General features: G+C 44.0%; 1 protein-coding gene across 7 annotated transcripts in view; it reads left to right on the top strand.

The window, feature by feature from the left end:
• The window catches only part of ABCC5 (ATP binding cassette subfamily C member 5), a 73,586-nt gene that overhangs the window by 7,625 nt on the left and 38,349 nt on the right, over positions 1-27,612 (top strand). For 3 of the 7 annotated variants that reach the window (XM_073359170.1, XM_073359173.1, XM_073359168.1), the window contains exons 2-5: positions 1,291-1,473; positions 24,538-24,698; positions 24,962-25,117; positions 25,922-26,069. In XM_073359170.1, coding sequence (XP_073215271.1) covers positions 1,345-1,473; positions 24,538-24,698; positions 24,962-25,117; positions 25,922-26,069 — 594 coding nt within the window. In that variant the 5' untranslated portion in view covers positions 1,291-1,344. Of the gene's footprint in view, positions 1-50; positions 164-189; positions 314-1,290; positions 1,474-24,537; positions 24,699-24,961; positions 25,118-25,921; positions 26,070-27,612 lie in introns of those variants that run through there. The other 4 variants (XM_073359172.1, XM_073359175.1, XM_073359171.2 and 1 more) reach the window with 3 other exon arrangements.

Here is a 27,612-nt window from a genome sequence, read left to right as displayed (position 1 = left end):
GCGCGGGGGCAGCGCGATGAAGAACCGCTCTCGCCCGGCGCAGACAAATAAGCCCCAAGGCAGGCAAGGGTGGGGGCAAGGCGGCCCATGTGTGTTCGGTGGATTCCTGCTCCAGTGGGTGGAGCTCTCTGGAGGGGCATAGTGGGGAACCGTCTGGTTCTCTGTGAGTAAATAGGTTGCGTGGTGGCCGGGGAGGGGTCGCGGGATATTAGAGAGGCGAGGTGGGTGAGGTGATACCTTGTCCTGGACCCGTTTCTGTCTGTCTCTCACCAGCAAAAATTGGTCCAATGAAAGATCTTACTTCACCCACCTTGTAAGTCAATAGGGCCAGTTGTAAATATGAGGCAAAGGGCATGTTACAGAAATAGCCTGGATGATGATCTTTATGCAATTAATATGGGAGGCTTCTGGTCCATTGCACCAGACCAGACCTGCTGCTACATTTTTCTGGCTGCAGTATGATTTAAGCTGACCTTTTCACAGTGACTTGTTTTTTTTAAATCAACAACTATGGAGATATAAAATGTAATGCCGTGGGACAAAGTGACTTTAAGGCCAGCAGCTTTATGGAGAAATTTGCTATTCTAACCTGAAAGACTTAACAGTCTGAAAAGAACAGCAACCCAAAGCGTTTCTTTATAAATAAATGTACAGGCAGGCATGTAATCTAATGCAAATACATTTTAATGCTTGTACAAATTTGTAATGAAGATGAATAGTACTTGTGTGGGAGAAAAAATTATCTTTTTAAGAATAGGCTTTTTTCATAGTGTCTGTGGGCGCTGTAGAGAAGACTGACAATATCTTGTGCTAGATTTGCAGAGATGCATGCTGTATGTCCTATGGGTGTTGAAACTAGCATACTATTTTGAAATGCTAATATGTAAAATTACACAATCAAGAAAATAGAGTTCTAGATGTTTGATATTAAAACATTTTTGAAAAAATTATAATTTGCTAGAATCAAATGACTGATCTCTAGCAATTAAGATTACATAAGGATACAAATACTTGAAAATTATAAGTAGGCTAGATATTATAGTGGCGCTTCCGCACTGAGTCACTTTAGTCTCATGGTTACTTATGGATACCCTTTAACTAGCTTAGCAAGGGGTTCATGTGCTCTTGAATCAGTTCTCCACAAGGCACTGTGGAGTAGTTTGGTCACATGTTATAATAGGATTTCAAAATTGCTGCCCAAGACCTTTGGGTAAAAAGCTTCCTATTAATCATATAGGGTTGTTTAGGGTGTAGGACATATGTTTTAAGTGGGATTTTAATTCTCTTTAGATTTTTCTGAGGTGAAAATACAACTGTAAACCCTGGCGTTTACGGAAGGAGAAGATGAAAGACATCGACCTAGGAAAAGAGTATGTTATACCCAGTCCTGGGTATAGAAATGTGAGGGAGAGAGCCGGCTCGGAGCAGTTCCAAGAGCAGGAAGGGTTGAAATTCCAGCAAGCTAAATATAAGGTCAGTTTCTCTTTTCCACTCTCCATGTCTCTGTGTGGCTGCTTAATAAATTACATATAGCAACCCCTATTTTGCCATGCCAGCTTTGTTACCTTGAAGGTCAATGATGGACATTCTGCGTCTTGCATAGGAGAGGTCATTTGAAGGAACGCTGTACATATATTAACCTCTAGTGCAAAATTGCACTAGTGAGGGAGACTAGTGCTTAACAGATGCTCAAAACTGAAATACATTTTCTCAAGAAGTACTAAATAAACTAAACTGAATTATGCCAAATATTCTGACAGACAACATTTTCTGATGCACATTTATCAGGCCATCTGTATAATTGTGGTGATATAAAGCCAAGAGAAATCTGTAAGCACAAGTCAGGTTTAACCATTGGAATGATGCTTCTGAACACAGAGGCAACAGAAATGACATGAAAACATAAAGAGCTCTTGCTAATCAAGCTTCAGTCAGAGCTAGCAGCTTAAAGATATTCTTAATCATGCACTGCGTTTGTTCTGGATTATTTTCCTGAAGCAGATGTTTAACTTGCCTTAGTAGGAATTGTTTGTACTTAAAGGGATGAATTCGAATCTTTATTATATCCCGTATACCACTACATATCTCTAGTTCTTTACTATTTAGTGCTGATTGTGTTTCCTGTGCTGTACACTGAAGTAGTTAACTGTCCCTGCCAGTTAAGAACCAAACTCTGGCATTGGCACTGCCATTCAGCTGCTGTGCTAGTGTTCTCCAATGTTATCTGGACTGGTGAGTTTGTGATGGGTTAATAAGAATGGAGTTATGCAGATGTATAGCTAGCGGTAACCTTAACAGGAACATAAACACTGCAAGACAAATTGGTGTGCAGAAAAACCCAACTACTCAATAAATCTTGACCATCATGATCCACTTTTGTGAAAGGTGTAGCTCAGAACCAGTTATTTATGCCAATTCAAGTTAGATTAGGGATGTTTACTATAACTACTGACGCTTTTGGAATCTATTGGGGCATATCTTTTTCTCAAGAATTTTTGTATCTAAATGCTAAGGAAGTAAATACTAGTTTAAACAACAAATAAAGTAAGTGATTAATACTGCAAATGTGTCTTGCTTAGGTTTGGATTCTCTGTTATTTGTATATGCACACAATATGAAACTCTAGTAAACATGCTAATTTGTCAGGATTCATAGTAAACACCTTAGAAAGATCAGCTGTCTGAAATCCCCAGTATGAAAAATAGTTACCAGTTACTTTTTTTTTTTTCACGAGAAGTCTATGAATGTTTTAAAGCAAGTATTGAGAATGTTGTTGTAAAGGCAAATATTAAATGTCAGGTAATCTGAACTTGTGTTTTTACATGTAAAGTACCAATAAAGTAAGATAAATGGCAATAAAGTTGTGTTTTGGCAGTTGGTTGTAACCCTGGCTAAAGCATTGCAGTACTAGAGGCTGAATTGTTATAGAATGGTCTGTTCTGCAGTGGGGCAGAATGCCGAGTGTACTTGCATTCTCTGCAGTTCTCTTAGTTTCTGCACAGTCTCTGTGACTCAGCATAATATTGATAACAGACATTGTTCAGGGCAAGTCAGAACATCTGACTTCTGCTTTAATGCGGGCAACGGTAATGAAGCAGGGCCCCTCTGAAGTCATGGTGCAGCGTCTGAGCAGCATTGATTACATTATTATGATTGGCTTACAACCCAATATACATTATCCAGTAGCAACTCTTCACTGTTGAATTGGTGGTGACAACAGTGTTACCATTGGTGGGGAGCCTTGTTTCTTTTCTAGCCAATGGGTTTTTAGTCCAGCTGAAGCCATATTAGGATGGTTCTTCTGATTGGCCTGCATCCTAAGAACATGCTCCTGCATAGGGTAATTCCTGCAGTGAGCCTATTAAAGCTGCTGGGAATGAGCTGCTGTTTACCTCCTTGTAAACTGCAGTTAGTACAGTACCCCTTGTACTGATGGGGGTGTTGTGCTTCAAATTATTCTCTTGGAACAACTGAGAAGAAATAAACTTCATGGTCATTTGCTTTGAAATTCACTTTTGAGCTACATTCAGGATAGTCTTTGGAGATGCACCTCTACGCCTGGTCCCACTGAGGAGTTCCCTGCTGTGGATGGTCAGGAAAGGCCATGCACCCTCTGAGTGTTTGGAACTTGAGGGGTGCCTGCTGTGTGGAACACTCTCTACCTTTCTCAGCCACAAGTGCGGAATTCTGAGTGGAAGGCTGAGAACAAAGGTGGGATGAATCGTCCAGGGCTCCAGGCTGGACAGGGAGCAGTAGGGCTGGGTTTATGTATTTATATATGTTTAAAAACACAAAAAACCCCACGGTCGAAGGGTTAACCGAGAAGGACAAAACAGGAAGCTATGGTAAAAAATCAGAAAACAGGTAAGTCTCAAAGAGGGGACAATAAGATTTAGAAAGTTCTGGTGTAGAACAACAGTGTAAAAAACAAAAAAAACCCACAAAAAAACCCTCAAGTCAGTTCTTGTTTAAAAAAAAAAAAAATCTGCTGGTTGCTTATCTATCATTGTTACTCTTTTTTAGCGTGTGAGAGCATGCGTGTGTGCATGCAGATTGCCTAGCACAGTGGAGCCTGGGCAGTAGTGCCCAGAAGACCCAATCAGATAGTACAAATAAATAACGTGAGGGTCCTGGCAGAGGGCGCTCAAACAATTTTGGTCAGTATTTATTAAATGTAGAACAAACAACCTGTACAGAACACTTTGCTTAGTTTAAAAAAAAAAAGTCAATTTATTTTACTAAACTGCTAAATGTTGCTAATGCTAGCTGGATTGCTCAATATTTGTAGTTTTGTTGTTCCTAATTACAACACAGCTGAAAACGTGAGTTGTGTGAAACTAGAGTTTCTGTTCAACAAAGTTGCCGCTACAAAGAGCTGAAATGAAAATGCTGAAATGTGGACATTCAGAGCTGTACTGCATTGAAACCGAGCCTCAAATGTACCACAGTACACTTGTTGCGAAGTGTGATGCCAGAGAAGTGTTTGCACAGCTTTTTTTTATTCTGAGAGGAAGATGGGGTGTTAATTTCCTCTTGTCCATGCATAGGAGCATGAAGGCATGTGCCTCCTCTTGTCCTGGGGAGCGGGGGATGTCCTCTTCAGTGGCTCTCATAAGTAGTGGGAGCTGCAAAGTAAGTGGAGTGCTGAGTAATGACACTTGGCCTCCTTTTGTAAAGTGCTCTGAGATCTATAGATGGAAAAATGCTATGTAAGAAGTAGGTGGTATGTATGTACGTATGTATGTATGTATTTTTTTTATTAGTCACCAGGTTCTCATGCTTCCAGGCAGGGCTGTAGCTGCATCAGACCAGACTTGCCTCTGAGTGTGTCTTCCAAGTTCTGGTTTCTGCATTTCTCTGTGTGCTAAAAACTGCTTTTAAGAAGCAGTAGTTGTGCACATCCTACTTAGTAAATTGAGATCAGCAAAATGTTCACTTGTCTCCTAAATTAGATCTTTCATGGGTGAAAGGATGGCGTATGAGCCATTGCATAGCCAAGACCCTAGAGGCTACTGGTGGATGTCATGTCAATCCTGGGTCGCTCTCCAATCCCGAGCATGTGAAGATTCTGTGTTGTTTTGCCCTAGGGAGTTCCCACTCATATGCTACTTATTCCATCCGCTCCCAGGGCGTGGCATTGTGGCCTCGAGTCTTCTGTCAAAAGAAGGCTGAAAGGGCTATTCCTAAATCTCTAGGGATGGCTGATACGGGGTAGGTATAGTATTTGCTGAGTGAGTTGCTCCTTTCATGAAAGCTAAGGGTATCATGCTCACAGCACTATCAGATCTTGGCTGTGTGGATAAAAAGATATGGTATTTATCTCAGGCAGGATTCCTGAAATATTAACTCTCAGTGCCCTGTCATACAGGTAAGAATAATCCCCAAGGAAACCTGATGCTACCTGATAGAGGCATTGTCATAGAAACTTGGACCTGTGAAAAGTGTTTTGGGAAGCTAAAAATTAAAAGCAGTATAATTCCAGTGAAAATCTTATTGACCCAAGATGGACATAATAACAATAACAAATAAAAATTATACATGTGCTTTTGCCACACTGGATTTTTAAAAGCCGTGTTGTAGAAGAGACCTTAATATTCTATTTTGTAAGATGCATTAAACACTTAACTTTGCTCCTGTATAAGGAGATGCTGTGCTAATTAGCACCGTTGTGTTTTATAGTGTTTAATTTCCTGATGAAAGATGCTGCTCTCTGGTGCTAACAAATCTAAAGGTAGTTGCAGGGTTCCACAAACAATCCTTTTACTGATGCTAAAAAGCCAGTGTGTTTTACCAGATTAAATATATTCTGCATGTTTCAAAACATCCCATTAATATCTCACCAGAATTTTAATACATGCGTTAATATCCTTTGTTCTCAAACTTCTTAACCATGTACTTTAAAGAAGTATATCAGAAAGATTGCATTGCTTATATTTCCTTAGCTGGGACCCTATTGGAAGTTGTGTCCATGAAGTCCACTGCAGAAAGAGAGACATTACAAGGAATGGAAAGAATTTGACATTCCAGAAAAGCTTTAAGGGCTATGGTAGGAAGTAATTTATCAGAAAGGCCTAAAAACCAAAAGCATTTTGAAACAGTGATATGTAATACACCAGACCCTCGCTAGAACGCGCGTCTATATAGTGCAAATTCGCATATAACGCAGTTGCAGCCATGGATCCCAAATTTAATTACTTCAATTGCAATTCATTTTAATGTGGTCCCTACTATAATGCGGTTAACGCGGTACTGCGCATGGATCCCAAATCCCGCGTTCTAGCTAGGGTCCGGTGTACTCCTGGAAATTCCTGAATTTGCGGTGTCAGTTTTTAACTTGAAGCAGTAATTAGGGGGTGTGTGTGTGTGTAAGTAATATAGGTTAAAACACCGTAATTTATCTCCACCCTGCCCCAACGCACTCTGCTCAGGCTTAGGGTACACAGCAGCTGGGAGTGTGCTTCCCAGTGTGGGTAGACAAACACTAGCTCCACTTCAGTTAGTGTGTTAAAAATAGCGTGACCAGACATCCTGATATTAGGGACTTTGTCTTAAATGGGCAACCTGTTTATCCCCCTGTCCCATTCCGATTGGTCACCCTAGTTAAAAATAGCAGCGTGGTAGTGGCTCAGGCCATTGGTATATACCCAGAGGGTGGGTTGGGTTTGTGTTCGGGTGGCTAGCTTGAGCCACTGCTGCCATAGTCATTCGGCTGCCTGTAGTATGCTAACTCGAGAAGAGCCAATGTGTGTCTGTCTACCTGTGCTTGGAGGCATGCTCCCAGCTGCCACACAGACATACCCTTAGGGTCTTTGCCACGGGACCTGGATGTGACCGCCTCCCAAACGTGGTGCAAACACTGGTGATTGGTGCTGCACCCACATTGATTTCTTTCTGATCACAGTGACTCATCAATTGAATCAGGTAAAATCCATGTTGTCAAGTTGGAGTGGGTGGAGCCCTAGTAATTCTCTCTTCAGTCTTCTCCCATTCTCCCCATTCCTACTCAGGATTACTTCCTGAATGCTCTATTGGGTGAAGACCGTTTGCCTAGGTAGGTGTGTTTGCAGGCCTTGCAGGGATAGCACTGAACATTCATAAGGCTTAAAGGTCTCAAGAGGGCTGGGATTCAGCACCACATTTTTAGGTCCTGAAACAGACAAAGGTCCTGCCTACACTAGGAAAACTCCTAAAATTTCTCACTGTTGTTGGCACCCATTCACCTCCACCATTGGGCTGGTCTATAGTATTGGGAGCCTGAGTGTAGACTGGCTGATCAGCAATCCACACAATTGCTATTGGACATTAGTAAGACTCCTGTTACATATGCTAGGAGCTCTACAAATGAATCTCGCTGAGATTCAGGTGCTGGGGGGAAAAATGACCAAAATCTGTGGAAAATACTGATACGCACATTTTCCAGATAATCTTTTAAATAGTCAAGCGCTCTATAAAACCGTCTCTGTTCCCATGTAGTCAGTGGACTCAAATGGGCTTTAGAATTTGTTCTGAGCTGGCATTTTTTTATATCTGAAGACGTTCCTATGTGTCTTTAGTTGTAGGTGATGTTTGAAGCTAATCCTGGTGGATTAGCTGTAGAAATAGGGTGAAGCACCATTGGCGCCATTTATCAAGATGACATACTTGGCACAAAGTTCTGAATTTGTTTGCTTAATTGCTGCCCAAGTGAGCAGATCCATCAACATTTGGCTGTGTTGCAGGCGATATACAGGGGCAAAGTAAACATGGCTGTGTTTACATGTATGCTTTTTGAAAACTTGATGATAGCAGTCTGTTCTGCTACTTTTACAACTGTGCTCACCAGCTTGAGGCATTTGTTTGCACATGTAAAATCTCTTATCACATTGGAAGGTATCTTTGTGCATTAACTTGATCCATTTAGCAAGTTCAGATAGAAACTGTTCTAGGATTTGGCAGTTTTACCTTCTCTTCATCTTCTACTAAAGTAAAGTAGAAGTCGAATTCTGGTCACTGTCTCATAGTTCAGTTTACTACGCTAATGTGACCCTTCTGCCCCTCAGAGTTGGCAGCAACAAGGGCCGGGTTCAATATCTAGGGGATCCATTCCAATAATACAATGCAAAACCGGCTCGAGCCCCCACCCAGGGACCTGGGACAAATATATACCACCCCCGCTGGGCGCCTCCAAGAGGCAATACTTCCCCTCTCGCAAGCACAGAGTCTGAGTGTGGCAAAAAGCCTTTTAATAACAGAGAGAAACAATGTGGCATTATGTTGGGTAAACGCCACCAACAGAATTCATAACACAACCCATGAGCAATCCTCCCCCCCCCCCCCCCCAGCAAATTGGGTCGTGTCCTTTCCCTTTGGTTCTTGAGTGCAGCAACCCGAAATCACCCAAAGTCCCATGACGCAAAAGTCTCTGTCCCTGGTCAGGGCAGCCCTAGAGTTCGAAAGTTTATCTGCAGAGCTTTACCTCCCAACCTGGGTGGAAGAGAAGTAAGGGGCACCTTACATGATCTGAAGCTGACTGCCCCGCAGCTCCATAGGGCTCCGCTCCGCCAGCAAACTGCTCCATGTCCCACAAGCAGCTCCCGCCGTCCTATGAACTGCTCTGCCAGCCTGTCCACAAGGCACTCCAGCCGTCCCGCAAACTGCTCCACAATATATCTTCAGGCTCCCCCACTACTTAACACAACGCTCAGTGATTTCAGCTCTTAGTCTGTTCAGCTCTTTGGTGAATTCAGCTTGTAGTAGGGGAGCCTCAGTGCTGGCACCATTAGCCCAAAGTGAGCTTAGCAGCCTGTAACTAGACTCCTAATGGAATCAAAATTAGCTCTGATAATCCACAGTGGAGAGAGGAGGAAGTGCAATCAGCATGTAAGGCCCTCACCAAGAGGCCCATACCACCAAGCATTAATACTTGTCCCCAGTCTGTCAATTCACAGTTTTGGAACCCATGACTCTTGCCTAGCGAGTGCTACTTAGTTGATGGTGAGTCCCTCCATCATAACAAAAGGCCAAGTACAGTTCCAAGCACAGTTCCCATAATCAGGGTAATAGCAATTTATTCTTCCTGCCCCAATAACAGAGACACTGGGGATCCCACAACAGCCAAAGTGACCATTTGGGCAGCTATGGCCTCATTCTAGGCGGGGTGGGTGTGCCTATGCAAATGAGATCGGCCCCTGAAGTTCTTTTCCACAACTTGCCACACCTCACCACCAGATGACAGGGTGGAGCTCATCCTGACTCTGCTTACACTAACATAGAAGAAAAACTGCATACAAGGTACACAATCCCCAAAACCTGCCACCAGAAATCTTAGACGTCACATCCCATACTGTAATAATTAAATTTCTGGGTGTTGGAAATTAATGATTGCATTTTTTTCATTCTGCACTTGGAGATTCCGGGACTGCAAGGAACCATTCATTTTATCTAATCATGCAGTAGGATACTGGGGGATCTAAAGGTATGTCTACACTGCAGTTAAACACCCAAGGCTGGCCAATGTCAGCTGGCTCAGGTTGTGAGGCTGTAAAATTGCCGCATTGACCTTTTGGGCTTGGACTAGAGGGTCGCAGCTTCCCAGGGCTCGGGCTCCAGACTGAGCCCCAATATCTACACAGCAGTTTTACAGCCCAAGACCTGCAAGCCCCAGTCAGCTGACAGTAGTCAGCTGCAGGCGTTTAATTGCAGTGTATACATACCTTAAGAGCTTATCAGAGTGTTGTTAATTTTCATCCATGAGTGGAAAAACACTCATTCTTAAAAACCCATCTTTGCTTCTGCCAGGCAATTAGCCTACACCTCATGTATTGGAGGAGAAATTCCACTTTTGTGCTGTTTCTGCTCTGCTAATGCTGTGAGTAAATTGCTGCAGTAGAGGGGTGCTTACTAGAACAAACATACACAGGGAATCCTGTCACTGACAGCGTGTGTATGGGGAGGAGAGAAAGTGGTTTCTGTGGTCAAGAGGAGGGAAATAAGATACCATCTTCAGAATTTTTATTCTTAAAGCTGTGAGCGTTCCTCTCCCCTCTGATAGAACTATCCCACCAGCCTCTGAGCAGACACAGTAATCTAGGAGGACCTACAGTGTGGATCTCTGAGGCATAGGCAAGTGGGGAATGAGCGCAAGATTATTCAGTTTAGATGTTTGTATTGGCTCAACAAAAACAAGCAACAGACTAAGACACAATCCCCCCCACCCCATTCTGGATGCACTCTTGTCCACTCACCTGCCATATGATATATGGACACAACAGGCTTTGTAAATTCTGTTGAGCCTGATTCGGGACAAGGACCTTACTGTCTTCTGATCAAACAGATTGTTGAGCCTACAACCCATATTATCCAAATTATTATTAACCTCCTGAATCAGGCAACAGATTACTCCCAATCCCAAAGGATCAGCCACTTACCCCAGGTCAATGGATACTCTCCATCTTGTGCCAAAAACTGGCAGCCAGTTTCTCTAATAAACTAACATAAAGGTTTATTAGTTAAGAAAAGAAAATGAGTTAGTGAGAGGTTAAAGCAGGTAAAATACATTAACAGGTGAGTCCAAGGTTGTAAATCAAAAGTGATAGCAGAGATGTAGTGATCTGCTAGTTTTCCCTAAGAGTCTCAGAGTTACCCAAAATAACCCTTTGGAGATCTCTGTCTTGCATCTGGAATGTTCTCTGAAAGTGTCCAAACAGCTCAGAGAGACAAGATCATTCCCTGGATTCATTCGTACAGCTGTTTTCCCTTGAAAGCAATCTGGCAAGTGTTTTCATCACAGCATGGGCTTTTCCTTTGACTAAACGCATACTGGGTCTGTGTGGATTTTGCACTGTCAAACCCAATGACCCATGCTTTGAAGTTAGCATGCATTTACAATTACAAAGTTCCAATCTCGTGATGAGCAATCCAATTACAGAGATGTACACAATGTGTTTAGTTACAAACAATCTTTCATTAGTTTTCATAAAGCTTACACATAAAGTAAATTTTTATCTTTACTCTAACATATACTTTTGATCTAGGTTTAATAAAGTATGGGATAGATGTAATGTGGTGATAAACAGATTATAGGCAAGTGAAGACAAGAACATTAACATTTCTTTGATATTCACATACAAGTGAATTGTCCTATGGATTTGATTTGAGCTGGCCTGTCGGTGTCACAAATAGGGCTGTCAGATTGCGTGGTGAAGCACTCCGTTTTGAAAATGCAGGTTGTTTTATGTACAAACTTAACTCTTCCTCTTTGCACATATGTATTTTTGCCACATTCTTTAGTTACACAATCACACACTACTACTCAAATACAGTGCGTCATCCATTTTTTGCAACTTCAGCCCTTACACAACCGCTAAGGTTTTTGCTGGTTTGCAGCTAAATATTCACAAACAACACAGCATTCCTGAGCTGCATCTCTCAAGTTTAGCAAAATATCTAATCTGTATGTCCAGCTTGACTCCGTGCATCTAAAGGAGTGGTTTTTTACCCACGAAAGCTTATGCCCAAATAAATCTGTTAGTCTTTAAGGTGCCACTGGACTCCTTGTTGTTTTTGTGGATACAGACTAACACGGCTACCCTCTGATACGATGTCCAGGTTGGTGACTTCCTTTTCTCCTGGAGGTTAATAACTTAGTCAAATCAAACCACTTTCCTACAGAATAGGCAGGACTACTGCTGCTCAGTGAGAGATGTTACCATACCAAATTGAAATGTTCAACCCACAGCGATTTTGACAATATGGGGGAGGGATAGGTCAGTGATTTGAGCATTGGCTTGCTAAACCCAGGGTTGTGAGTTCAATCCTTGAGGGGGCCATTTAGGGATCCGGGGCAAAAATTGGAGATTGGTCCTGCTTTAAGCAGGGGGTTGAACTAGATGACTTCCTGAGATCCCTTCCAGCCCTGCTATTTTATGATATACAAGAATGCTAGCAACTCTTTTGTAACAGGATAAACTTTCTTACTCTCTGTGCCAAAGAATGGCTGAACTGATTTTGCTCAAACTTGTGAGGGTAGTGAATCTAGTCAGATACGCCATGAAATTTCAGCCTGGAAACTGAGCTGGCCTGTCGGTGTCACAAATAGGGCTGTCAGATTGCGTGGTGAAGCACTCCACTAATGCAGGTTGTTCTATGTACAAACTTAACTTAACTCTTAACTCTTCTTCTTCTTGATGGAAAATGGGTTACAATGGAAACTGTTATGAAGTCTTAACTATAATTGCTGCTCTCGTACTATATGCCCAAGTGGTTAAGTTTAAATATTAAAACTTGATCCATGCAAATTGTTGGAGACCTAGAATGGAAATATAAATGTTTGGTTTCAGAGCTAAGATGTAGCTTCAAATGTTGTTTTGGGGGGTGGTTCCATAAAATATAATGCTTCCCACCAGTAATCTGTAATTGGGAATGGAGCTGGTCTACATCTTCCTCTCTTCCCCATCTATTTTTTTAAGACCTGGAATTTTAAAAATATATTCATCTGTGAGGCCTGTGTATTTTCTTTGTATCCGTGTTACATAAATTAGTGATATAGTGAATGTTATGGATAAGTCTGGTGTCAAAATGTTTATTAAAAAAAATCGACTTGTCTCTGATTATGTATGTAGTGGCCAGGGCCTAGGTATGTATTTATACTTTTGGTTTAAAGACCCTGTAGAAAGCAGTTAATATTTAAAGGCCATTTCTAAACACACTCAACTCACAAAAAAAACTGGTCAAACATATTACAGCTTTAACTTACTCCCTGATTCTTAGCTAGTATGATGTGAAAAATCATTTGTTTGTAGACTCCTGCAGTACCTATGTATAGAGTGGGTGTGTTAACCTAAACCTGCATTTACATGTCCGTAGTTTAACATCGGGTGTGTATGGTTTTGTAGTGTAAGCTTCCACTTAGCCAGGCTCAGAAAATGAGCAACCACATGTAGGAAGAGGCTTTGTGTAGTGATGGTGATCCCCAAATCGCATGTACTGGCAGTGTGTGGGATTATAGAGGGTGATTGGATTTTCAGTAGCTGTGTCTCGGGGGAGCTTCCAGGCAAATCAGAGTTAATCAGTTCTAAAGTCACTCGCTTGGGTAGAAAAGTCACATTTGTCTCTGAATTGAGATGGGTGGTGGAGCAGGGAGGAGCTGTTTTTCATGTCTTCTGCAATGGAGCAGCTCATACTAGGAGGGACCCTGAAATTTTCATGCATTCTTCCATTACATGTCACTGGCAAGGAAGTGAAGTGAAAACCTGTTTCAGAGTAACAGCCGTGTTAGTCTGTATTCACAAAAAGAAAAGGAGTACTTGTGGCACCTTAGAGACTAACAGGTTTATTTGAGCATAAGCTTTCGTGAGCTACAGCTCACTTCATCGGATGCACATCACGAAAGCTTATGCTCAAATAAATTTGAAAACTTGTGTAACCAAAGCTGCATCTGTCAGAGGAATTGCAGGTTATGTGACTGCTATGATGCCTAGGACAAACCAAATCAAGGAATGAAAGTCTGTCTCCTCCCCTTTCATACATACCATTAGGTGAATGAGGTGTTCCTGTGAACTACCAAAAACATGCAAACATTAAACTCACACCCATTGTGTCGCAGCACCTTGCTGTGAATGTATTGTGGGTTGATGGGGAAGTATATGTGCTTGAGTGGCTAAATCGCATGGGGGAGGGAGGAAGAAGAGGGAGGAAACTGGAAACAAATTATTTTTAAAGTGCCTCCCCTTTTTCCCACTGAGGCACTTGGAAGTGGGCTATACAGCAGGTTGATCTTTTTACAAATATATAATTAAATACAAAGTATGCAATGAGCCTGTTGAAACCATCCTGTTCTTATAGCTACAGCATATATATACTCAAAGAAAATTGGCAGGGAGGTGAGGACAGACTGATGCAGATGTAAGCTTGCACAGTCTGGACAAAGAAGGAAATCCAGGCAGGGGAAAAAGTGCAGCATTAATCTTAGAAAAATGTAATTGAAACACTTCTCTGCCCTCAGGCAAAACAAACTAATGTTGGTTTTAAACCATAGCCAAGTAAGGCAGTGGGCAGTAGGAGCTTCTGTTAGTATCCTACACTTGAAGCACTGTTCGTCTCTGAGTTCTGCTAGTACACAGGGTACATTTAGAGTACAGTCAGGGCTTATGAGTCTGATGTCGTACGGGCAGATGAACCATCCCATTCTGTTCCTTGCAGTATATGCTGCTCTGCCTGTGCACTTAATCCTGAGCCATAGTCTTGCTGCTCTTAGTCCTTGTTTGACCCCTTTTACGTGGACTCCTGGTGCAAGAGTGAGCACACAGATGTCTCTCCTTTTGTGTGAGAACTGGTTCAGGGGAATGCTACTCATATCCATTCTCGTTTCTTGTTAAAAACGCTGCTTGATACACCCTTGGTTCTGAAAAAATAAGGGAATTGCATTCAGCAAAATATCTGCTTCTTCCTGTTACCCTGGAGCTGTCCTGGGGACAAATTAATTTAAGTAACTGACTATACCTGTAAACTATTCAGGTAAAAGCTCACATATTCCAATCTCTTAACTGCAGAAAAGATCCCAGAAGAATTCTGTACGCAGACTAGTTCTCCATTTTGGCCAGGAAACTCCCCCAACTTCTTTCTAACTTTTTGGGTCGCATGTATATTTGGGTTTTTATATACATTTAAGCACATCAAACTTTCTTCTCAAGCAATTTATATATCGGGGTTCTGAAACTTAGGTGACCCACCAATTAAATTTTTTTTTGGGTGACCCGCCACTACATCTATGCACTGTCCACCCTGGCACTGCAACCCCAATCCAAGACTGGTGTGCAGGGAAGGCCCAGGATGGGCACGGGGGAGACGTTTTGGAGAGCAAGCCTTCCCTACACTCACTCTCCAGTGGTGGCTCATGTTCCAGCCCCTTCTGAGGGTTGTGACTTGGTGCCCGGCTGTCCCAAACCAGAGTGATACTGTGATTCCAAGCACCAGGTCAGGAATGGGGAGAAGATTCCTGGGCTGGGCTTCCCCAGCCCATAGGGGGAATGGGCCAATGGGGCTATCTTGGGGAACCACATGGGGCAGGAGCTCTCTCAAATCTAGAGGTGAAGAAGAGATCAGGCTGGGTTTCCCAAACCCACCACCTGGACCCAGTGGTTCATCCTGCTCTGAATCCCTCACCCCCTTTCTGGAAAAACAGCCTTCTCCTGCTGCCAACTTAATGTAATTAGTCCTGTAGTTCACGTGGTAGTAGTCTGTGCTGCAGTGTTGAAGGTTCAGGTTTCCAAACTTGGTGTTTAATTTTGAGGGGTGCTGTTTTATTACAGTTGCATGTAGTATAATTAAAAAACACAGCATCCCCCTTGCTGGGAAATTACATAAGTTATCTTATATATATTTTTGGCTGCAGAGTCAAATACCTGAAAGTTGGGAAATGCTACACAGAAAGGGTGTCTGTGCAATCTTAATTTGTCTCCCTTGTGCATATAGATTATGATACTTTCCTTAATTATTTGAGAACATATTATCACAGGTCCCACTTTACTCAAGTCACAGGATGGATGTGCAAAGGGCATCTATAAACCTGTCGTTTCCTAATCTTTGAGTGCTTGACTTTGCAATCTAGATGTGCTTTTATTGTATTTGTATTTTAATATTAAATAACCCCCAATGCTGCATTAGCAAGATAGTGAATTAGAAAAAGTGTGGTAGGAATTGCCCCATTTATTGGCATGCATGCGTGTAGAGAGTGTTTGTCGGGGCTCGTCCCTCTCCGGGGCAGCAGGGAACCACACCACCTCCCTTAGTCCCTGCACTGGCCCCTGGGGAATCAGTCATGCCACAGGAGTCCTGGCTCAAGCCAGCCGACAGGGGATGAGCAAACACAGGTAACAGCAGTTAACAGGCCCAAGCCCTAGGTCAGGGCAGTAAAGAGTCACAGCTCAGGCCCTTGGGTAGGGACTGAGAAAACACAGGTAGCAGTTAACATGGCCAGGCTGTAATGAGCTCAGGCCCCCAGGCAGGGGCTGAGCAGCGCACACGCACGCAATGAGTCTATGGGCTTGGCTACGCTTCCAGATGTAGAGCGCCAGGAGTTAAACCAGTCTTCGGAGACTGTAGCAGGGAAAACGCTGCTGTGTGTTTACACTGTCAGCTGCAAGTGCACTGACGTGGCCACATTAGCAGCTCTTGCAACACCACAAAGAGCAGTGCATTGTGGTAGCTATCCCAGTGTGCAAGTGGCTGCAGTGTGCTTTTCAAATGGGGGTGTGTGTGGAGTATGATGGAGAGTGTGTTGTGTGTATGTGCGGGGAGAGACTGTTTTGGGGGGCAGAGTGTGTGTCAGCATGCTGTCTTGTAAGTTTAGACATTAGCAGACCCGCCTCTCTCTCTCACACACTCGCAAAAGCAGCATTTTCACACTAATGGTTGCTTTGTCCCAGAGCAGATAAGCATGCCGGCTGTCAGAAATGGAGCTTTGAAAGGGAATATCCGCATGCCTGCAGCCAAGTTCAAAACAATGACAAGAATGGCCAGCTGACTTCAGGGGATTATGGGACGTTTCTAGAGGCCAATCACAGCGCAGTAATGCAACACGTTGTCCACACTGATACCCGGGTGTTTCAGCCAGGGTGCAGCAAGCTTTATGCTTCTCGTAGAGGAGGATTACCAGGAGCGCTCCAGGTGCAGAGTCCATGCGCTCTAGGTGCCTTGCCAATGTGGACACCTCAGGAGTTAGGGCACCCGGGCTGATTTAATGCACTCTAACTTACAAGTGTAGCTAAGCTCTCAGGCTCAGACCCTCAAGCAGGGGCTGAGCAAACACAGGTAAAGAGCACACCCAGGCTTCAGGCTCTAAGCCGCCTGGGAGAGGGGGAGACTGCCACCCAATGCGTGGGTGGCCGGGGGAGATTCAGGCCCTCCACTCCACTGCGTCCCTAGCAGCAGCCAAAGGCCCACTGCTGCGTCTGGGAATCCTAGCTGCAACACACTGACGTGGGTTCTGGCAGTGTTGCAGCTAGACTCAGATCGGCTGCCTCTGGGCTACTTCCCAACTTCCCCTCTGGAGATATCTTGGTCAAGGTGGTGTCCTCAGGGAGGTCGATCACCATTGGATCCTCGGGGTAACTGGAGAGGGGCAAGCTCAGCGACTCTTCCGGGTAGCTGGTGAGGGGTAGGCTTGGCAACTCTCCTGCACACTGGTCCGCGTCAAGGATCAGCTGGTCAGGCCAGTCTCCAGATCTGCCACTGGTTGCTGGAGTGTCCGCAGTGGGAGCTGGGCCAGAGACGTTTGTTCCTCTTGAGTGAGTGCTGGGGTTGGGCTCTTATACTTCCTATCTGGCATCTGACCCTCTCGGGGGTGAGCTTGGAGTGCTCTGGTTCCACCCACTCTGGTGTCCGGCGGAACTCGTCCCTCTCCGGGGCGTTGGGAACCACACTGCCTCCCTACAATGCTTACAACTTGGATGTCATTGAATCCAGTAGATATGAGTTGAAGCCTGTTATTTTATGTATTTTCTGATGTACATGCTAGTTTACTTACCAAGTGAAATAAAAGAAACCTATGCAACAAGGCGAGATCTGCACACTGTCAGTGCTGGACAAATGATAATATAAACTGAGAGCTCAGAAGCCTTGGACATCTGAATTTGATATTCACTAAAAACACTGCTAAGTCTGTTGCTGTGCATTGATGATATAATCAATGTGTGTGTGTTGTAGAAGTCTCATTTCACTGTGGCCTTGTCTACACTGGCAGAGTGAAGCTGTTGTGTGTTCACACTGTCAGCTGCCTGCGCAATAGCATGTTCACACTTGTAGTGGCATTCAGAGTAGTGCACTCTAGGCAGTTATCCCACTGAGCATCTCTTCCTCTTCTGCCGCTAAGAGTTGTGGGAAGGTGGAGGGGGTTGTGGGGCATCCTGGGTCCTGCCCAGTGCCCAATGATGCATTGCTTCGCATCCCAGCAATCTCTGTGCTACCGTCTGCATTTGGCACCATCTTTCAACGTTTGTGTACTGCACGCTCTGCATCTTCGGTCTGCAGGAATGGATCCTGCACTGTTGACCAGTATGCTGCTCGCTCTGACTAACGTTGTGAGTGGCAGTGGAGTTATTCCTTAAACTACAAAGGCAAGAGGTGTCCGACATTGATCTCACCACGCATAGTAGCAACAACATGAGATTGCTTGTGGCATTCACGGAGGTGCTGAGCCCAGTGGAATGCTGCTTTTGGGCTCAGGAAAGAAGCACTGGGTGGTGGGATCACATCGTCATGCACATCTGGGATGATGAGCAGTGGCTGCAGAACTTTCAGATGAGGAAAACCACGTTCATGGGACTGTGAGCTTGCCCCAGCCCTTTGGCTCAAGGACACGAGAATCAGAGCTGCCTTGCCAATGGAGTAGTGTGTGGCAATTGTACTGTGGAAGCTGGCTACTCCAAACTACTACCAATCGGTCACTAACCAGTTCAGAGTGGGAAAGTCGACTGTTGCAGGGCCATTAATCTAATGCTGCTCCAAAAAATCATGACTCTGGGCAATGTGCATTTCACTGTGGATGGCTTTGCACAAATGGGTTTCCCTATCTGCGGAGGAGTGATAGATGGCACGCATATTCCAATTCTGGCACCAGACCACCTAGCCACAGAGTACATTAATTGGAAGGGGTATTTCTCTATGGTTCTCCAGGCACTTGTGGATCACAGTGGGCATTTCACAGACATTAACACAGGCTGGTCCAGAAAGGTGCATGACTCTCACATCTTTCGGGACACTGGCCTGTCCAGGAAGCTGCAAGCAGGGACTTTCTTCCCAGACCAGAAGATCACCATAGGGGAAGTCGAAATGCCCATTGTGATTCTGGGAGACCCTGCCTACCTCTTAATGCCGTGGCTTATGAAACTATACATGGGGCACCTTGACAGCAGCAAGGAGCTGTTCAACAACAGACTGAGCAACTGCAGAATGACTGTTGAGGGTGCTTTTGGCTGTTTAAAGGCCCGCTGACGCTGCCTATATGGGAAGCTGGACCTGGCCGATGACAATATTCCTATGCTTATGTGTTGTACGCTCCATAATACTTCTGAAGGAAAGGGTGAAAGCTTCACTCAGGGCTGGACCGCTGAGGCTCAGCACCTGGAGGCTGAATTTGAACAGCCAGAGACCAGGGCTGTTAGAGGGGCACAGTACAGGGCCATAAGGATCAGGGATGCCTTGAGTCAGCAATTTGAAGCTGAAATCTACTAATATTTGTTGCTGTGCTCAGGAGTGCAGTGCTTATAATGCTAGGAGGTGATTGTGATTGGTGCAGATGATGCATTATGAAGGTTTAAGAAAATTGCCTTTTGCTTTGCAGGGCTCTGTTTGCTTTCAATTAATGGAATAAAGATTGCTTTCAAACCAAAATTAATGCTTTTATTAAAAAATAACAACCGGAGGGGAGAGACAAAAAAACACATCAGCACTGTGGGGGATGGGGGAAGGGAGGAGTTGGAGTCCCGGGACGGTTAAAGATCTGTGTATGTCCAGGTATCATATTCAGCCTTGTCCTTTGGAATACAGCGCAGCAGGTACTGTACTTCAGCAGGGCCAAACTGCAGAGGGATGGGTCTTGAGTGCAGTGGGTACTGGGAGTCTGCAGGGCTGGACTGTGATGGGGCAGGAGTAGAATGCATCAGGTACTGACCAGAGCAAGGTTGTTAAGGGTGTGTTGGTTGTGTCTGGGGGGCGTATGGGAAAGAGTTTTGTGATAGCAGCTGCAGGGGAGGGAGCTTCTCGGTTTATAGTGTTAGGAACGCCTGGAGCGTGTCTGCTTGGCGCTCCATAACTTTTAAGAGCCCCTCTGTGGCTTCGTTTTGGTGCTGCGTTCTCGTTTTGGTCCCTCTTTTCGCTGTCCCGCCACTCCTTTAATTCTTGTTTTTTGGCCACGCAGTGCATCATGACATCACGCAAAAAGTCCTCTTTAGTTCTTCGTGGCTGCTTTCTAATTGTGCGCAGCCGTTCAGCCGGCGATAACAAAGCAGGAGGCTGGGCTCCCAAGGTCATATCTGTGAAGCCAAAATGCAACATTTTACAGAAGCAGTATTTGCAACACACAGACCACTGATTCTATTCACATACCTGTCACTAATTGGCTGACTTCAGACAAGCACACACGGGCCACAAGACCCCCAAAATGTTGAGTAACTGCAGGGGCAGGGGAAATGAATGTTCCAGAACCGTACTGTACACTGGCACGTGGCTCCTCTGCCTCTGGGATGGTGTTGCCACCGAGTATTGCGTCCAACTCTTCGTAGAACCGGCAGCTTGTGGGCACAGCACCGGAGCGGCGGGTTGCCTCCTGCGTCTTGTGGTAGGCGTTCTGTAGCTCCTTCATTGTGACCCTGCACTGCATTGTGTCCTGATCATGGCCCCTTTGTCATGCATCGTTAAATCTGTCCGTAAGTATCATCATTTCTATGGCTGGAGTGCAGCTGAGACTGCACAGCCTCCTCTCCCCAAATGCTGATGAGGTCCAGCAGCTCAGCATTGCTCCAAGCGGGGGATCGCCTGGTGCACGAAGCAGGCATGGCCACCTGGAAAGATACGCTGAAACCACTGCATGCATCACCGAGCAAACAGGAAGGGGACTTTCAAATTTCCAAAGGAATTTAAGGGGTGGGGCTGACGGTTGGTCACCTGAGGGCAGGGCAGTAGAGTTCAAACTGATGACCAGAGAGGTGAGAACAGGCATTGTGGGACACCTCCCAGAGGCCAGTCGCAGCGCTGTAATCGACCAGGGTGTCTACACTGGCACTGCGGCGCTGTACCCCGGCGGAGAAATCTCTACATCTCTCATCGGGCTGTTGGTTTCTTTGTTTTGTTTTAACAGTGCTGCAACTGGGCAGTTTCTGCGCACTAAGTGGCGTGGCAGTGTGTACATCTCGGGAGTCGCACTATAGAAAGCTGCTTTCCTGTGCCGAAACTTGCCTGTGTAGATAAGACCTAAGGCTTTATCTACACTTCAACTGCTATAGGGGCACAGCCGCAACACTGAAGTGCTTCAGTGTAGCCACTGAGTACAGTGACTGGAGGGGTTCTCCCGTTGCTGCAGTTAATCCGCTTCCCTGAGAGGTGGCGGCTAGGTCAGTGCAAGAATTCTTCTGTCAACTTAGTGCGGTCTACACCAGGGACTAGGTCAGCTTAACTACATCGTCCAGTCCACACCCCCTGAGCAGTGTAGCTGGATCATCTTAACATTTTAGTGTGGGTTTGGCTTAAAACTGCATGCTTTTAATGGCTTTTTTTAATATGACACAGAGCTGCAGACCTCGTTATTATACAGCAGTGTGGTGCACTGCTTTCTGGTGACTCAAATCTGGCATTTACAGCAACTCATCAAGCTTCTGTCTGCTGTGCCAACACCATGAGATGCATTCTCCTCTTGCTGCCCAGGGGTTTACACACACCTTTCCCCTTGTGTATTGAGAAGAATATAGACTCCTTTCAAAACCAGTTTCCTATTCATGTACCATTCAGTCACTTCTAGGCATGTGAGAGAAATTCTGTTGAGTGGCAGCTCAGGATAACCAAATTGTTTACATAGGGTGTGCTTTAGAAAGAAATCTTTGGATTGTCTAAAAGTTGAGAGACCGGGGTGGGTGGGGCGAGTTAATTTGGACCAATTTCTCTTGGTGAAAGAGACAAGCTATTCAGCTTACAGAGGCTCTTCTTCAGGTCTGGGAAAGTGTCACAGCTAACTACAACGTGGACCAGAGTGTTAACTCCTTATGTTTAACACATGTTGCAAGAGGCCGTTGGAGGCAGTTACGACATGGACAGCCACAGGACAAAGGAGGGTTAGTGAGTTAGATTGTTGTAATGGGCCATATATACAGTGTCTTTACTGAGTCCGTGATTTTTAGTGTCTAGCTAAGTTCTGAATTTAAGCTCCCAGACTCCTCTTTTGAAGGTGGTGTGCAGGTTTCCTTTGGTAGAAAAACTGAGAGATCAAATAGGCAGTGATTGTTTTGCGAAAAGTGTTTACCCATGATTGATATGGTGTGTTTTGTCATTTGTGATTTATCTGTGTGAGTTCATTCGGAAGCATGAGCTTTATCTGCCAAATACAGCTTCTTTGGTTTTATTTAGATTGTTGAATTTTAAGTGATTGGTTATTAATATTTGCTCGTTACAAGACTATCCAGCTTCCAGGTGTATATTGCAACTGTGGCCAGTACATTCTAAACTCTCCTCTCCTTGCCAGACCTGCTATTGGGGCAGTATACGGTACATTCTCTGCAGCACTGGCTTTACCTTGGGGCTAGTCTACACTGGGAATGCTCCACCTCCACGAGAGGCATAGCTACCAGCCCGCTCCCAGCGCTGGTGCACTGTTTACACTGGCGCTTTACAGCGCTGAAACTTGCTGCGCTTGGGGGTGTTTTTTCACCACCTGAGTGAGAATGTTGCAGCGCTGTAAATTGCCAGTGTAGATAAGCCCTTGGAGACAGCAGCTAACTCTACAGTGAGAAGTGCTGGTCCCGAGAATTTGATCAGTGTTGAGGTGCTCGGACAGCTCTGTCTGTGTCTTGGCAAACAGAGGCAGCAGGGCATCATTGGCTAGGGATTGCACTGCTGGATCCAGTTGGGGAAACTGTGCCAAAATGGTTCCTATTGGGATCTAGGAGCTGCCAACTCAAGTCAAATCTTCTTCAGTGTTCCATGAGATGTTTGCTCCTGTAGAAAAGCTTCTGTGCCCAGTGCATTACACCGGCTAGGCTTGTGTCCTCTTCATGTCACGTGGGCCACAGAGAGGGGCCCAACTGTCAGGTCTGTGCTGATAACTGGAGGATGCAGCGGTAAGGTGGGTCCAACAGACCTACTTGCTTGGCTGTCACTTTTTAAGCGAATGGTAAATGTTGATTTGGGTAGGCTTAGTAGGAAGGCATTGCCCATAAGAAGTGAGTCAGTTACATTATATTAAATAAAATCTTAATTCAGTCTTCAGTTTGTACATATGCCTGAGTCAACGCACATTTGTTTAGATTTAGATGGTAAGCTCTTTGGTGGTGGGACCGTGTATTTTTGGTTTTCTGCAGGGTGCCTGGCCTACTTTGGGGTGCTATTTAAATAAATGAAAGGTGAATTTATGCCCCTCTGAATTTGTCCTTGTCTCTTGTACACATTGGGGTATATGGAGGCCTAATAATACCATAATGCTTTGCATGTTAATGGACTGTGAGCCTGAATCCCAGACAAATATCAATACTTCTAACACAGTCATATAACCAGAGAGAATGGGAATCAAATACTTGGTATTGATGGCCTTTTAGGACCTTTAACCCAGAGGGCATCATGCTTCAGGAGACTACTAGCTAGCTACAGCTGATATTTTCAGAGAAGTAGAATAATCTCACCATTGATAGGGCAGTTAACGGGGAAATGTTGCATGTTGTATCCGTGTGAAAAGTGGCAAAGATTTTAAAGTCAGGATGCTGTACAAAGCATACTGGTCTCTCTAAGACCTAGAATATTCAGTATCACTTTTTTCATGTAAACGGGCCTAATCCTGCTCCCATTTAAGTTATTGGGGTCAGTACTGAGCACTGGGCTTGTGTACACTTTGGTACTATGTCGCCTGGTACCCTTGCTATGTCTGGCCCCTCAATAAAGGGAGTTTCATGAGACTCTCTGACATGTTGTATGTCCAGAGTGCTACTTTCTCCTCCCTTCTTTGGAACTCAATTCCATCTTTTCAGACAGCTGTGAAAATATCTCTTGGCCAAGATGAGGGTAGCGTATTTGCTTCCTCGGGAGGTGCCATGAAGCAATGGGAAAGGGATTTTCTGCTCTCAGGAGGCTCCTCTGTGAACAAGTGTAATTGCCTTTTATTGGATATCCCTGTTCTGTATTATGAGAAAGTAAATGGCAACGGTTGTGAATATCAAAGGAAATACTTTTTCACACAATGCATATTTAACTTGTTGAACTATTGTAGGGTATTTTTGAAGCTTAGAGCTTAATAGGATTCTGAAAATGATTATACCTTCGTATGGATACAGATATCTTGAATTACACTAAATAGGATACAGGTTAATAAGGTATGTTAGCCTTCATGTTTCAGAACATAAGCCAATAACCAACTGCCTAAACTTTGGAATAGTCCTCTCCATTGGGCATGGTGTTACCTAATTGTCCATCATGAGCATTCTACATCTTTCTCTGAGCATTTGGTACTGGGCCAGAGACCAGTCACAGGGCAGGATGGACCATTGTTCTGATCTAGTCTGGGAAGTCTATGTACTTAATCCTCTGTAACCCAAAACATATGGATACCATGCTACTATTTGAGCTCCACCATTCTAGAAATCCAGAGAGCTAAAGTGGATCTAGACTATATGGGACCCCCGCGTTGATTTGCTGCCCCCAAGCTATCAATTTGTCCCCAGAGATCTTTAGTTACAGTGATTGCTCTACATTATCACAGTGATCAACAGCAGTAACAGGTATGAAGTTGCTGGAGACAGAAATGATTGATTTTAAGACTATCGTGGGACTCTTGAATTTCTGACTCCATTGTCTTGTTTGTAAAAGCAGGTGGAATGTCAAGATGCCTTGGAAACAGCAGCACGGGCAGAAGGCCTTGCGCTGGACATCTCCGTGCATTCCCAGCTGAGAATGTTGGATGAGCAGCATCACAAGGGCAAATATCACCATGGCTTGAACTTGCTAAAACCCATACGGACTACTTCCAAGTAAGACTTTGTGCTAAAAAAGAACTGATCTGGCAACCTCAGCCTTCTTGAAAATAGACTGTCAGAATGTGATTGCAGCTCTTAAATTTGTTGGTTGATGCTGAAATGTCATCTTTGAAAATGTATTTAGCAAGTATTTATTTGTGTAGACCATGCAGAATTCTCAGATGATGATTGTATTTGGAGGGGATTTTGTTTTTCTTAAAGGTTATTGCAATAGTTTCTCTTTTTCATTTCATTGTAATTTCTCCCTCGTCTTTTAGACACCAGCACCCAGTAGACAATGCTGGACTTTTCTCCTGCATGACCTTTTCATGGCTCACTCCTCTGGCCCGCACAGCGTACAAGAAAGGGGAGCTGTTTATGGACGATGTGTGGCCTTTGTCAAAGCATGAGTCTTCAGATGTTAACTGTAGAAGGTAGGGATATGCTGGTCCATATTATTTCCCTTGTACTCTAGCCCTTTGCAGCCTGGTATATACTGTAGTCTGGTATTTTTGAAGATATTTGCATGTGCTAATATTGAAAAAGCAGCTCTTAAATCCTTTCTATCAGAGGAGGGGATCTTAAACTTATTTATCCTGGGGCCAGTTTCTTCTGAGATACACTGGTGTTTCAACCTCACTGACTTCAGTGGGGTCGCACTGCTGTAACTGAGCAGGTTTTATCCCCATGGGTGTTTCATAACTGCTTTTCCGCTTTTGCTCCTTATCAGAACTATTTTTATGTTTTTAAACAAGTTCTGGGGGTCTCAGCCCAGATTCTGAACATGCAATGCTGAGTTAATGACCAGATAACAATGATAGTAACCGAATATGGTCTGATTACAGGCCAGATCCTGCAGTCAGGCTAAACTGTTGTGGTCAGTGAGATATTTGCTCAGGGCAAGAGCTATAAGATTTAGCCCCAGGGTTTTATTGCAGGATAGAACAGAAAAGGGGAGGAGGTGGTGAGATTTGTGTTCCTAATAGGACTCTGGATAAAGTAAAAAGCATTCTAACTTTTTCAGTTCTGCTCAGTGTAGAAGCCTCTTTGCACAGAAATTCAGGATAGAACTATTTTCCCTGGCTGTGTAGAAGATGCTATCCATGTTATGAAGCTTGATGGTTTGTGTTGCTCACAGTCGTGTGTCTAATGAGACGTTTATCAGAGAATAACCTTTGAGATATAGCATCTGTTGTCCAGTAGAAAGATTTGTAACTCCTGGTTTGTGCTTCTTTTAGGTTAGAGAGACTATGGCAGGAAGAACTGAAAGAAACAGGACCTGAGGATGCTTCTCTCCGGAGGGTTGTATGGATCTTCTGCCGCACCAGGCTCATAATTTCCATAGTGTGTCTGATGATCACGCAGCTTGCAGGCTTCAGTGGACCAGTAAGTAATATCCATCCTTTTTTTAACAACCATAGAGGGCTCCATCCCATGGCCAGCTCTAACATGTTAAGGTTTCATTGCAGGGTCACTGACACAGTATGATTAGTTAGAAATATTGGTCCTTACAGTTTGCTGAGAGAAGATGATGTTTCCAGAACGAAACAGCAATGCAAGATAGCTTTCATACGGCTGGTGGATCATTTACTGATGGGGCCAGGTTTCTGGAGAGGTAGTGGGTTTAGGTGTCCTGAAAGAAAAACACACTTGGCTTTTCTCTCTCGTTTTGAGTGTAGCTTAAAGTTCCTCCTTAACTGGTGTGATCATATTGCACTAAATTCTTGCCTAAAGTTTTTTGCTTTTAGATAGGTAATTATTTTGGAAGTAAAATTCAAACTGGCAAGACATCACTTTGTAGAGCATTCGCATTAATAGTGCAGTCTGCAAGAAATGAAACTGAGTGGTGGTGTTAGATCATTATTTAAAAACCAAAGGAAATGGGGCTCAGGAGAAGTCTGCAAACGTGGGTATCGATGCTACAAGGATTGATCAGGCGGGTTACGTTTAGAAGCATTAGAATATGGAATTGCCATTAGGAACTGCTGCTGCTTGCACTAGTTAGTAATGAAGATTCAACGTATGGGCCTTGACATTCACACCATTTTCTTGTCACCTGTTTGTTGCACATGTTGTGCAGATTTACAGTTGCGATCTTGACTAAATTTATTCTCTACAAATTTCCCTTGAGGAGTAGGAGCAGTATTACTGCTTGTAGTACATGTTTCAGTGTGCTGTTAAGATGGAGGTTCATTACTTGGGTAAGTACAACGGGGGTGTGTTGTTAGGTTTAAAAGTCTTCTAAAAATGTTTTTCTTGCTTTTTGAACCTTTTAAAAGTTTGCCTTGTTTCTTGTAATAGGAATAACAATAATTGTTCTCTTGGTATTGTTTCACAGTAATAACTAATTAATGATAATAGCTTGTGGTAATTATGAAACACTTGGACAACCTGTTGAGTGCACTGTTGATTATCAAAATGTTGAAGTATTAAGGTTTTAACAGAACCAGGTTCCCCCAAGAAGAGCTTCTGTCATTGTTTCACTACAGGGCCCAATAGCTGCTCTTATCTTTAGCAGAGAACTTACAGCAGGGTTGTCCCTAATTTCTTTAGAATAATTGTATCTATTTGTCAGAGCCAAACTGCTGAGTGGGAAGAAACTTCAATAGGTTGGGTTTTTAGGTTCCAATTCATGCTCAGTTTGGATGCTTTAAAGTTATCCTTCAAACATTTGCCTATATCTAGTCAAGATTGGACTGCTCTCTGAATAAGGAAAGTGCCCTTTTGGGTTCCATCACTTGGAATGAAAGATGAGTCTTTACCACCCTCCCCATAGTGATACACCTATGCTGTCTCCTCTGAAGTATCAGTGCTTTCTTGTACTGATGCACCTTTTCAGTCACATTGAAATGAGAAGGGAGATCTGGAAAAGCACTTAGCTTGTCCACATGTATTGGTGAAAATTACCAAAATGGAGTTAAACATTTTC

This window comes from Lepidochelys kempii, chromosome 9 (assembly GCF_965140285.1).
Source record: "Lepidochelys kempii isolate rLepKem1 chromosome 9, rLepKem1.hap1, whole genome shotgun sequence".
NCBI lineage: Eukaryota > Metazoa > Chordata > Testudines > Cheloniidae > Lepidochelys > Lepidochelys kempii.
This window is presented reverse-complemented; position numbering and strand designations above follow the sequence as displayed.